Genomic DNA, 11,318 nt, shown 5'->3' with positions numbered 1-11,318 from the left:
TTTGATTTTTTAAAATAAAAAGCGACCACTTGTAGTCGCTTTTAAAAAAAATTAATAAAATATTACGAAAAAACGATCACGTGTGATCGGTTTTTTGCGACCACAACATGTGGTCGGTTTTTCATTTTTTTTAGTAGTGACGCATCGACAGAAAATGAATCAAAATGATGTATTTACAATGGTTTGGATAAATTTCGTGGGGTGATAGGTTGCTCGTATAGTTTAAGTGTCTTTTAAAAAAATCAGACAAGATCAGTGGGGTCTTTATGTATTTTCTCTTTACTAAATTATGAAGTTTCACCTAATCGAATAATAGAGCATGTGATATAAGTTGAATCAGTTTCAATCTTTTGAGATTCATGTTTTAACGATAATATCTAAAAATTCAAGATTTGATCATTTTAGAGAAGCAAGTACGTATTTGAACGATAGCTTAGAGCAGGGAGGAGCCATATTTGATGATGATATCATTCAAGATAATATTGAGTAGCATCATATTTGGATAATAGCTTGGGATACGAGAGAACATATGCATCAACATATCACCATTTGACATCTAGGGTTGCTTTTAAGTCCACTTGGTATTTGGAATCATTTTTGGGTCTACTTGTAATAAACAACACATGACTATAAATATGTAAGTCTTTCTTTATTTTTAAGATAGTTGATGAATGATGTCGAGAGATATACTTGCTAGTATTTTTAAGCTTGTTGGGAGCTTATTGATTTGTTAAAAAATGTGGGTTGTGAATAGATTAGTTTCACTTGGGGTCTTCATTAGAAAATTGGTGCTTGTATCATTGGGTTTTTTAGATTTAATATACCCATTAGTTTCATTGATTTTTCTTTGTGTAATTCTATCTATTCTTTTATTTCTTATCCTTCGATCTCCGTACTTGTATTTCGTTTTCGTATTTTGTCCCGTATCAGCATGTTTGTCAAGTCACTAAAAATAATTTATCCATAATATATTAAAAGAACCTATACTTCTAAACTCAAATATTGATATTAATTTTTTTACGATCTTCCTCTTCTATGCATATTGGAGTAGATCTAATGTAGGATGAGAATGTAGATAAGATTGTTTTTTTCTTAAATTCAGGTATCCGCTAAATATGTTTATATCGTCTTTGCAATATTTTTTCTCCTTGGTGATTTTATTTTGCCTAAATATTGTAATACAAGCTAGAAGTTATGTGATTATCCTTGCCTACATATTGTAGTTTCTTTTCTTCTCAGTGATTAGTTTTTGTTTAAAAACGCTAAAGACGAGTTGTATAGAAGCTGGTTAGATTGATTATATTGTATAATAATAGGGACATGATGTAGTTTTATCTTAGCAAAAATATGAAATTAGATAGGAGGTTATGGAGGACTCGAAATAGGGTAGAAAGATTGTTAGATAGTTAAGTTAGCTTTTCTCGCATATTCTTATTACTATTAGCATCAATAATCAAATTGTTCTTAATTAAATAATTATGTGATAATTTATAGCTATCATGCTTTTTATAACCAAATGATTTTATAAAATTAAACCCGAGTGAAATATATGTGTGAGACGTGTACATCTAAATTAGTTTTAAAATATATAAATAGTGTTTTTACCTATTTAATGAGTATATGATATTTGATTAATGTTTCCAAAAAATATTTTAAATGTTAAATTATAAAAATAAATAACTATCAAAGTCAATTTTACATTTGCCGAATTATAATTTCAATTAGCTTACTTTAGTATATGTTGTAGTATATAAAAAATATATATGTCATTACAGGTTTGAAAAATATAACAATAACAACATATTTATATTTAGTGTGGTTTATAAATGCAATTTAAAGAGAGAGAAATGCATACTACTCTCATTCTTAAATTTATGAAATAAAAAACTCTTTTTCAATAGATTCAACTCAAAATTGAAGCAAATAAATAAATTCAAATTAATTAAGAGTATTTAAGTTCTACTAGATATCAAATGCTTACCTAACAACAGCAAAAAGAAAAAAGGTTCTATTGATGTTTGTTGAACCAAACGTGCCCTAACAACGAACGTCTTTCCATATTTGCCCCCGTGCGATTCACGAATGACCTCCTCGCCCGTCCCCTTCCCCAATCTCCGTCCCTCTCTGAGCAGCCATTGAAGACTCAATTTTCTGCTTCTGATCAACCATTACCAATTACGATCTGCTTCGATCGAACCATAACAAAGCAGAAATAAAGGACCGAAAATCTACAAATTTCTTCTTTCAATATGATGACGCGGTCGTCGTCGGGCCAAATCAACATCGCAGCGAGCACAAAGAAACTCGATGTGGATAATCGAATCTCTTTGAAAATTTACTATCGCATCGCTGATAACATCCTTAAGCAGGTCCTCCTTTATCAATAAGCTGCTACTTTATGAATTTTTATGTTTTATTTGTATTGTGAACTGTATAGTGAATTTTGGATCGATTGCTCAATGATCAGACCTATATAGCTCCTACACTTGAATTGTGCCATCTTAGCATATATCTGTTTATCTGTATACTGAAAAGTGAAAATAATAGGCGACTGACCGTATCGTTTTCATTGGAGAACTCTTGGACAACATTCGTTAACGTATTTTATTAACGACAACATTCCCAGTATAGTCCCAGAAAGTGAGGAGGTCTGGGGAGCTTTGAGTGTAAGCAGAACTTAACTCTACCTTAGAAATAGAGAGGATGTTTCTCATAGACCCTTGGCTCAAGAAAAAAAGTCCAAAGCAGTCCCGAAAAAGAAGTAAGGGGAAAGTACAAGAAACAGAAAACAATAGCAAAAATAACATATAGCAACCGAATGAAAACTACAACAAAATAATATAACAATTGAGGATCAAGAAAAAACTGGAGTAATGCTACAACTACTAATATGAACAGGTCGCTAGACAACTCATAGCCACCTGTTAAACTTCTACCCTAATTTGTGTCCTCTGCGTCCTCCTATCTAAGGTCATGTTCTCGGCAAGTTGAAATTGCGTCATGTCCTGTCTAATCACCTTTCTTAGTACTTCTTCGGTCTATCTCTACCTCTTCTGAAACCATCCATAGCACTGGGGCGTTCATACTTCTCCTCTTCACATGCGTGAATCATCTCAGCCTCATCTCCCGCATCTTTTCCACCACCGAAGCTACTCTCACCTTATCCCAGTAACCTCATTCCTAATTCTATCTCTCCTAGTATTCCCACATATCCATCGCAATATCCTCATTTTCACAACTTTCATCTTTTGAGCGTGAGAGTTCTTGACTGACCAACACTCAATCCGATGCAACACAGTTGGTCTAACCACTAGTTTGTAGAACCTGCCTTTAAGTTGTTGTCATTATCCTTATTATGTATTTATTTATTTGTAATTCCTCTAAATTCTCTACTTCATCCGAGGTAGTGGTATGGACTGCGTAACTTTACCAATCCCAGACCCCACTTTGTAGGAATAAACTGGGTATCTTGTTGTAGTTCCTTTAAGTTGTTGTCATTATTATTATTATGGTTTTATTTATTTAGTTATTTAGTTATTTAGTTATTTGTAGTTCCTTTAATTGGGAAACTATTTTTTTTTTTTTTTTGATAAAGGTAATGCTAACTTTATTATGGAAACTAATAGTGAGCAGACTGCCTTGCTTAAACCAATTTTTTTGTTACCCTATAGGATTACCATTGCACCAGTTTACCATTAGCTCATGTAATGCCTTTATAGCTAAAATAAATAACTGGTGAACCGCGAAATAGAATGCTAGCTTTTTAGGTGGTTGGGTGGTTTAGGTTTTGCTGAAACAGAGTAAGTGAAGTTCTTACCCTTTTATGTAGTTGGGGCAACACGTGCTCATTTCTTACAGTACTTAGGTACAATGCTGGATTTCATTAAGATTTGTCTTTGCGTCAAGGTTAGTTCTTGGGTCTGTTTTGATCCTATTCCAAGTCAAGTAGCATATGGCATATAATCTTGGATGTCATATTGTTATTTGAGTTCTAAGCAGATGCTTTAGCTAGAATTAAGGTCTGCTGGGTATTGATATACACTGACACCTTCATATTATTTGAAGTCACGAATCTCCTTAAGATAATTGCTTCTACTATGTCCAATAACTATCACATCTATATGATGTTTGTTGCTTTCATGATCTTAGAAACCCTTGCTAGTTCTTCTGTGCTAGCATCAATTGATCCCTTGTTTTGATCAACCTGTCATATTATTGTATTGCTATCCCTGGTTATCACTGTGGAGCCTTTTCTTTGCATCCTTAGTATTATCTCAACTATAGAATAGTACCTGTTTGGTGGTGCACTTTTGCCTGTTGGAGTTGGAATTGCCTGTTTTCATATGCAACTGTTAGTAACTTTCACGTCATTTTATGACTTTATGTTACTTAATCGATATCTTTTGGTGCTGAAGTGCTTTGCTATTAGGAATATATTATAACATACCTTTCTGTCTGAGTTCAAATTCCTCTTTATTATCTATAAGCGACATTGCAGGAACTGATATGGTTACGCTATTGTAGGCTGACATTTTTCGCTTAGAGGGAGACGTCATAGATTTGTATGTCATGCTTCTTAGATTCTCAAGGTGAGACATGAGGTCAAATGATCCAAAACTATATTTTGTTTTCAGGTTTATGTCGGAGATTCACATTAAGGTTTATGTTTATTATGCTTAATTCTGATGTGGTTGGATGCTAGAAGAGCTCCCTTTCAAGTTCTGAGTAGCCAAACTCTTTTTTCGTTCTTATATAGAGTTGACCAAGCTGCCCTATTGGATAATAGTATGATCTCTGAAGAACATATGTCAATAATGCATGCATCAAATTTTTTTCTTCCTAATTACTTGCTAACATTAGGTACAAAGAAGTGTACAGAAATACTTTGTCAAGTGTACAGAAATACTTTGTCTAAATCTTATGCTTGAGTCTTCCAAAACTTTCTTTGACTCGCCAGATTTCTTAAAAAACTAAGTTTTAAAAGCTTTGTTAAATACTTAAATAAATATTTTATTTTGAATCCACGTTCTTATCCAGTGGGCTATTAGGTTAATTTACGTTTAGAAAGAATTTTTGGTTTCTCTGAACTTTAAGTGCCGGAAGTTTGTAACTAAAATTAACAATGGGTTATATCTGATAGAGTAACGTCAAGTTAGGACTCTGTAATCAACCCATAAATGTTAAGGTTATTTTCTATTTAAAATAGAAGCCTCCAGATTGAATTACTATGTGGTTTCAATGATTTAGATGGTTTAACTTGGTTCTGGATGCGCCTGAAGTATGTATTTAAATTGCTGTTTTTTTGCTGTTTAAGTTTGGTCTCTGAGACAATACCATGTCATCGAGATTATAGAGCATCACTGCAGAGCAACAAAATTTATTTGAAAAAGGTAAGACATTCGTCATTCGATACCTTTTCTCCGTGTTCATATGTAAGCTTTACCTAATCAAACTTTCTTATATTTGATCTCAAGAAATTACTAAATGCTGTGGCTGAGCTTGAGGAATTGAAGCCAATAGTTCAACAGAAACTTGAGCAGCTAAACAGAAAAAGCACATATCATGTGAACAAGGGGAACAATCATCATCAAAATAATCTTTTAGGATTCTCAGGGGAATATTCTCCTGCCAATAAGCAAAGCTTTAAGGCTTGGGGGACAAATAAGGTATGCACCATGTAAGTATACTTCTTAGGTGTCATTCAAGTGTTCTTGTTTGGTTGCGTTGAATTTGGTTGTAATGCGTGCTAGTTTGTTTTTGTGGGTTCTATTTGTGTTTCATTTTTTCTTGAAATTGTATGGCTACTGGTGTCAGTGCTCCAAGCACACTGTATATAATTATAATCACCAAAAATCAAGAGATGTATTGAAGATGTTAAGAAACTGTTTGTTAAGGCTTACCAAAGTGATAATTGCAATTCCACCAAGGGGCTTGCCAGAAACAAAACTTTTTAATTATAGGAAATTTTGGTGCATCATAGCCATAGGATGTTTCGTCTTACTTAAAATTGATTTTTTTTTATAACCGAGAAATTCCTAGAGGCCAGTTGTGCACAATTTGGAAGTCAATGGGTAATGGGTCAATTCTTTACCCTTCTCCACTTAAAATGTTGAGATTATGGAGTGTTAGATTGCCTTAGAAGAGTTTATTTAAGATAAGGTGAAAGGTGCTCAAAAAAAGCACTAATCATGGGTAGTTGGAACGTTTACAGCTTGTATTGATGGTCTGTTTTGATGGACGTTGTTTCAACATTTCACAGATAGCAGCAACAGTTCGAGAATTTGGGTCTCAAGTTCCAACAACCGCACAATTTTTGCTTGTGAAACCAGTAGATGAGCATATCCGCCATTTGTAAGTTTCTTTAATAAGGACTACTCTCTAATTTATTGCTAGATGCAATGTGCCAAATCAATGCACGTTAATGGCATGGAGTAGTTGCTTTATTCAGGCTCTAGTCTGGGGACTTTGAATGTTGCATGTGGAATCTTTTCGTTTTACATTGCTTAAAATTTGCTGAAAACCTATAGAGTCACTTATACTGTCATACATGAACCACCAACAGACTTTGATAACATACCTCTTTGTAGCTTTCATCCTTAGAGTAGTGCATTAATTATTCTATGGAACCTACAAATTGTGAAGGTAAATCCTGTGGATGTCAAGAATATTTCTCTGCATCTTAATAAAGCAGGAGTTTGAATGATAATGATACATGTTGCATTGGCATGCTAGATTGGAAGATTTCCAAAAGTAATTGCTTAGCTTTAACTTGTCTGCAAAACATAGCAAACACACGTCACACGCTGAAATCATCTACTCTTTCCGTCCCAATTTATGTGGCACCATTTGGCTTCATACGAAGTTTAAGAAAGTAAGGAAGACTTTTGAAATTTGTGGTCTAAAATAATTCTTAGATATTTGTGGCAGTAAATAATTTCATCAAGGGTAAAAGAGGAATTTTAGATTTAAGTTGTTTCCAATTTCAGATAGGTGACATTCTTTTTGGGATAGACTAAAAAGGGAAAAGTGGTCACATAAATTTGGAGAGAGGGAGTAGTATAGCAGTTGGAAATTAAAATCTCTTCTTAGGCTTGCACAATATGTGGATTGAAAATAGTGATGAACAAGGAAAAACATTAGTCTAGGTGAAACTTAGCTTATGTTTGTTGGATGTCAACCATTTATTCAATACTTCTCTTTATATCTTTTTTGTTGCTTTTCTAGGTCACTTAGTATTCCGCGTCCAAAGGATGAAACGCTGAACAGACATTCCATCCTGGGTCCAAATGGACTTCGAGGACAGTTGCAAATTCCAGCTAGTGACAGAGGGGTATGAAGGATTTTTTTTGTTTGTATTTTTGGCTTAGTAAAATATGATTGTAGTCCTCAAGCTAGTGACAGAGGAGAATGAAGGATGTATTATTATAACTTTGGCATGGTAAAATACAAATTTAATCCTTGTAAGTGAGAAGTCAATGAAATCCTGACTCTTAATCAAGATGTAAGTGTTCTAGTCTTGAATGTCTTTTCTGTTGAATCCATTCTCATGCATCTCTGTAATCAAACGCTGTCACAATGTCAGCAACACTTGAGAGACATGTGATGTTTCGGCAGAAAAGAAAATTCCGAGAAAAACCAACCACCACCACCTTCATCCATTCCTTCCATCTGCCCCATATAACTCCCCACTTTTTCAACTCTTCTCTTTTCTGAGATTAGTTCATCTTCCTTGTCCATTATCCACTTCTCTTTTGTCATTTATCTAATTTATCCGGAAACATGGCGCCCTATACTGGAAGTATTACTTGATGGAGGTTCTTATTAATTGAGTGAATACTAGATAGAAGCAATTTACCAGATTGATGATTCAAAATTGGTGAATTTTCTGCTCTTGGAATTGACATTGTCAAATGCTTTAACTCTCTCAGTGAACCTATCCTCAAAGGATGTGCTGTTAGAGGGGTTACCACAAAAAGAAGAGATAATGTGATAATAGAGGTTGCATTCTCTTCAGTAGGATGCAAAATTGCTAAAGTGGGAATCAGGCTACGGGGGAGATTTTCATGGTGGCCCCTTCCCCTGTGTGGTATCCGGATGGGGAGGGTTGTGCACTGAGCCACATGCTTGTTGTGCTAAACAGTTTTCCAGAGGCTACTGTGCTATCATCACACTTTTCGCCCTCCATTTTACTTTATCTATTTTCTTTTTTCATTATCTGGAGAAAAAGAAGGCTATGAGCATAGTTACAGTTTGACGTAAGTGAAGCCCTCTTGAGATGGGATATGTACTGATTGGGAGTCTCAGCAAACTAACTTTTTCAGGAATATAGGGGCTTAGCCCCGTTCAATTAATTGTAAGGACTAAAGTCTAACAAATTAAAACTTCTGCTCTTGAATGCAGGTGTCTTATCCTAGTAATGTTGACTTCACCCCTGTTCTGATGCCCAGGTGAGGTTCTTAGTTAATTAATTTTCAACAGGTTTTATCATTTGTGTAAAAATTTAGCTGTTGCAACACATTTAGTAATAGTATTGTCAGTGCTTATAATGCAGTGCTGAGCTACCAACTGAGAATTTTATTTACTGTATAGATCTATTCTTTCAGTGTGCTTGCATTCGAGTTTTTGAGTATATTTCTTAATTCTTGATGGGAAAACAGCCTCCTGCAGCCTCTGGAAAATGACACTTCTGATAAGAAGGATGATATCAGTTCAGAATGTGTAAAACCATGTCTGGAATCAACACCACCAGTCGACAGTGCCAAGCCAGTGCTGCGTCTTGAGGAACCTGCGTCACTGATTTCCTTTGATGCGGAAGAAAGTCCTTTACAATCAGAAATCATTAGACAACCTTCTCCTCCTCCCGTTCTTGCAGAGGTACAAGATTTGATGCCAACCGCAGCATGTCCAGCTGATGAGCTGGAATGTGGGTTGGTTAAATCATCACCTGATGGTCTAATCTATTCTGAAGATCCCCTGCAATTGCACATTGTGAGATTTTTGTACATTTTCCTTTTCAGTTTTTTGGTTGTCCATTTCCTTATTGCCCTCTCTTGTCTTACATTATAAAATACTTTCACCTATTCTCATTTTGTAGTCAGCATCTGTGATGGATACTTTCATGAAATTAGCCAAGTCCAATACTAACAAAAATCTTGAAACCTGTGGTGTTCTTGCTGGATCACTAGTATGTGCCATTAACTCTTATCATTATGTTTTCAGTTACAATTTCTTTGTAGCTGTATCATCATCCACACTATTGTTTGTTTCAGAAAAATCGAAGATTTTATGTCACAGCTCTGATCATTCCCAAGCAAGAGTCAACATCAGATTCGGTAAGTAAGATTCCTTTATATTATTTTAAAAAAAAAAAAAAGAATCCTTGTATTGTTCTTTGGATGTGTTTCCTGGATAGTATCCTGATCGAATTTTTTGTATGCAGTGTCAAACTACAAATGAGGAGGAAATATTTGAAGTTCAAGATAAGCAAGCATTGTTTCCTCTTGGGTGGATTCATGTAAGTTTCTTTGCATGGATCCTAGTCCTTGATAAATAGCTCCTGAATTATGATGTCATGTTAAGTATAAACTATTGTACCAAGTCGCAGTTCAATTTCTATAATCTGGTGGAGTGCTATGCTTTTGTGAGAAAATATGTGGAAGAACTATAAAGTAGCTGGTAGAACTCCTAGAAGCTCATTGTAATTTATTGAGTCATAATAGGAAACTTATTTTGAAATGTTGTCCATGGTACCTTCTACAAATTATTTTGCAACATCTGTTCCAGTAACTTTAATATGGTATTTTATCTCAAAAGAACCTTGAAAAGTTTTCATTCCATGATACAATTAAAGTCAAGTAATGTCTGTTCACTTTGCATTCTTTTTCAGACGCATCCAACGCAATCATGTTTCATGTCATCCATTGATGTTCACACACAGTATTCATATCAGGTTTCTGTACTCTTAACTCTCTACTTCCCCAAACACGTATATGTCTCTATTTTGTTTAAGAAGACTGAGGCTAAAGTTTACATGGCCTATTTCACTTGAATTTATGTTTAATCTATTGTTCACCCTTTTCTTGTTATTGATATGATTTTGTCACTGATCCTGGATTCACTTATTACCTTTATTACTAATGATTAAGTACAGATCATGTTGCCTGAAGCTATTGCAATTGTAATGGCCCCAAGAGACAGTTCAAGGTATAGTAGTCTCAATCTCTGATGAAGTAGATTATGCTCTTAGTGTAATGCTGTTATCTTTTGGTGATGTTTGGTACTTGGATTGTGCATCAAACAATCATTTGATAGGGTTTATATATCTTGCTTGGTGGGATTAGTTATTCGCCCTAGCTATGCAGCAATTTAGCGACTTTCCATGACTGGAGAAAATAGTCTTGGTGTGGGTGGGATTATTGGTTGGGGGATAGTAACCCCCCCCCCCCCCCCTCCTACAAGTGTGAAATGAAACCTTCCCTTTTATCCCTAGTTAATGATGTTCATCTAATTAATCTGTGGTATTCTAATGTGTGTAGAAAACATGGAATATTCCGATTGACAAATCCGGGTGGTATGGCAGTTATACGACAATGTCCAAGGCGTGGTTTTCATCCGCATGACCCCCCTTCTGATGGCAGCCCAATTTACAAGCATTGTACAGATGTCTATATGGATCCTAACTTGAAGTTTGATGTCATTGATCTGCGATGATTCTGATCATTGATTAATGATTTGCAAATACATCTTTTATCCATGATGCTTGTTTGTCGTGCCTTTGCAATGTTGCTTTATGAGATGTCAATACATAATGCGTGAATACTCAATTTGATCATTGTTACCGGGTAACTATTACCCTTGAAGCTGCAGCTTGCATGCTGGTAAAAGTTGTAAAAGGGTTCATGCCTGGCATTCTTGCAGATATAATAGAACTGCATCATTTAGAACAACCTGTGTAAATAGAAATTCTTTCTCAGGCATCATCGTGTGTAAACTTGATAAATGGTCAAACTATTGACGTCATAGCTGTTGTAACTGTGCATCAGTTGTCATATGTACTTTGTGAATAGTTTTATTGGTGCAGAATAGTTTTTTTCTTTTATTAATCTCTGCCACATTTAGAATGACTAGAAACTCAAACAAAGTTCTGTTTTTGGTTAAAATATAAATAGAGGTTGAAAGAAAAGAAGTGATTTATATTCGAATTCTTTATCAAAGACCGACTTTAGTATTAAATGATTTAACAACTGGAAGCAATTTAGTTATGATCCTAGGGATTTTCACCAATTGGATGTTTTCCTTTATATTCTGGAGAGCATTAT

At 34.8% G+C, this 11,318-nt stretch overlaps 1 protein-coding gene across 1 annotated transcript; it reads left to right on the top strand.

Moving 5' to 3' along the window:
- Positions 1-1,940: 1,940 nt before the first annotated feature.
- Positions 1,941-11,102, top strand: LOC107862185 (AMSH-like ubiquitin thioesterase 1). The gene is made up of 14 exons (XM_016707668.2): positions 1,941-2,369; positions 4,525-4,589; positions 5,315-5,390; positions 5,475-5,666; positions 6,260-6,351; positions 7,225-7,330; positions 8,401-8,447; positions 8,658-8,988; positions 9,095-9,184; positions 9,270-9,332; positions 9,440-9,514; positions 9,887-9,949; positions 10,151-10,203; positions 10,536-11,102. The coding sequence occupies exons 1-14, from the start codon at positions 2,250-2,252 to the stop codon at positions 10,708-10,710; spliced, it is 1,548 nt and encodes a 515-aa protein (XP_016563154.1). The 5' UTR covers positions 1,941-2,249; the 3' UTR covers positions 10,711-11,102.
- The last annotated feature ends 216 nt before the right edge of the window (positions 11,103-11,318 follow it).

The sequence above is a fragment of the Capsicum annuum genome, chromosome 3, assembly GCF_002878395.1.
Source record: "Capsicum annuum cultivar UCD-10X-F1 chromosome 3, UCD10Xv1.1, whole genome shotgun sequence".
Lineage (NCBI taxonomy): Eukaryota > Viridiplantae > Streptophyta > Magnoliopsida > Solanales > Solanaceae > Capsicum > Capsicum annuum.
This window is presented reverse-complemented; position numbering and strand designations above follow the sequence as displayed.

Coding starts and splice junctions, on each gene's coding strand:
- LOC107862185 (XM_016707668.2), top strand. CDS start 2,250: ATGATGACGCGGTCGTCGTCGGGCCAAATCAACATCGCAGCGAGCACA. Junction 2,370..4,524: donor CTGATAACATCCTTAAGCAG/GTCCTCCTTTAT, acceptor ACGCTATTGTAG/GCTGACATTTTTCGCTTAGA. Junction 8,989..9,094: donor ATCCCCTGCAATTGCACATT/GTGAGATTTTTG, acceptor CTCATTTTGTAG/TCAGCATCTGTGATGGATAC.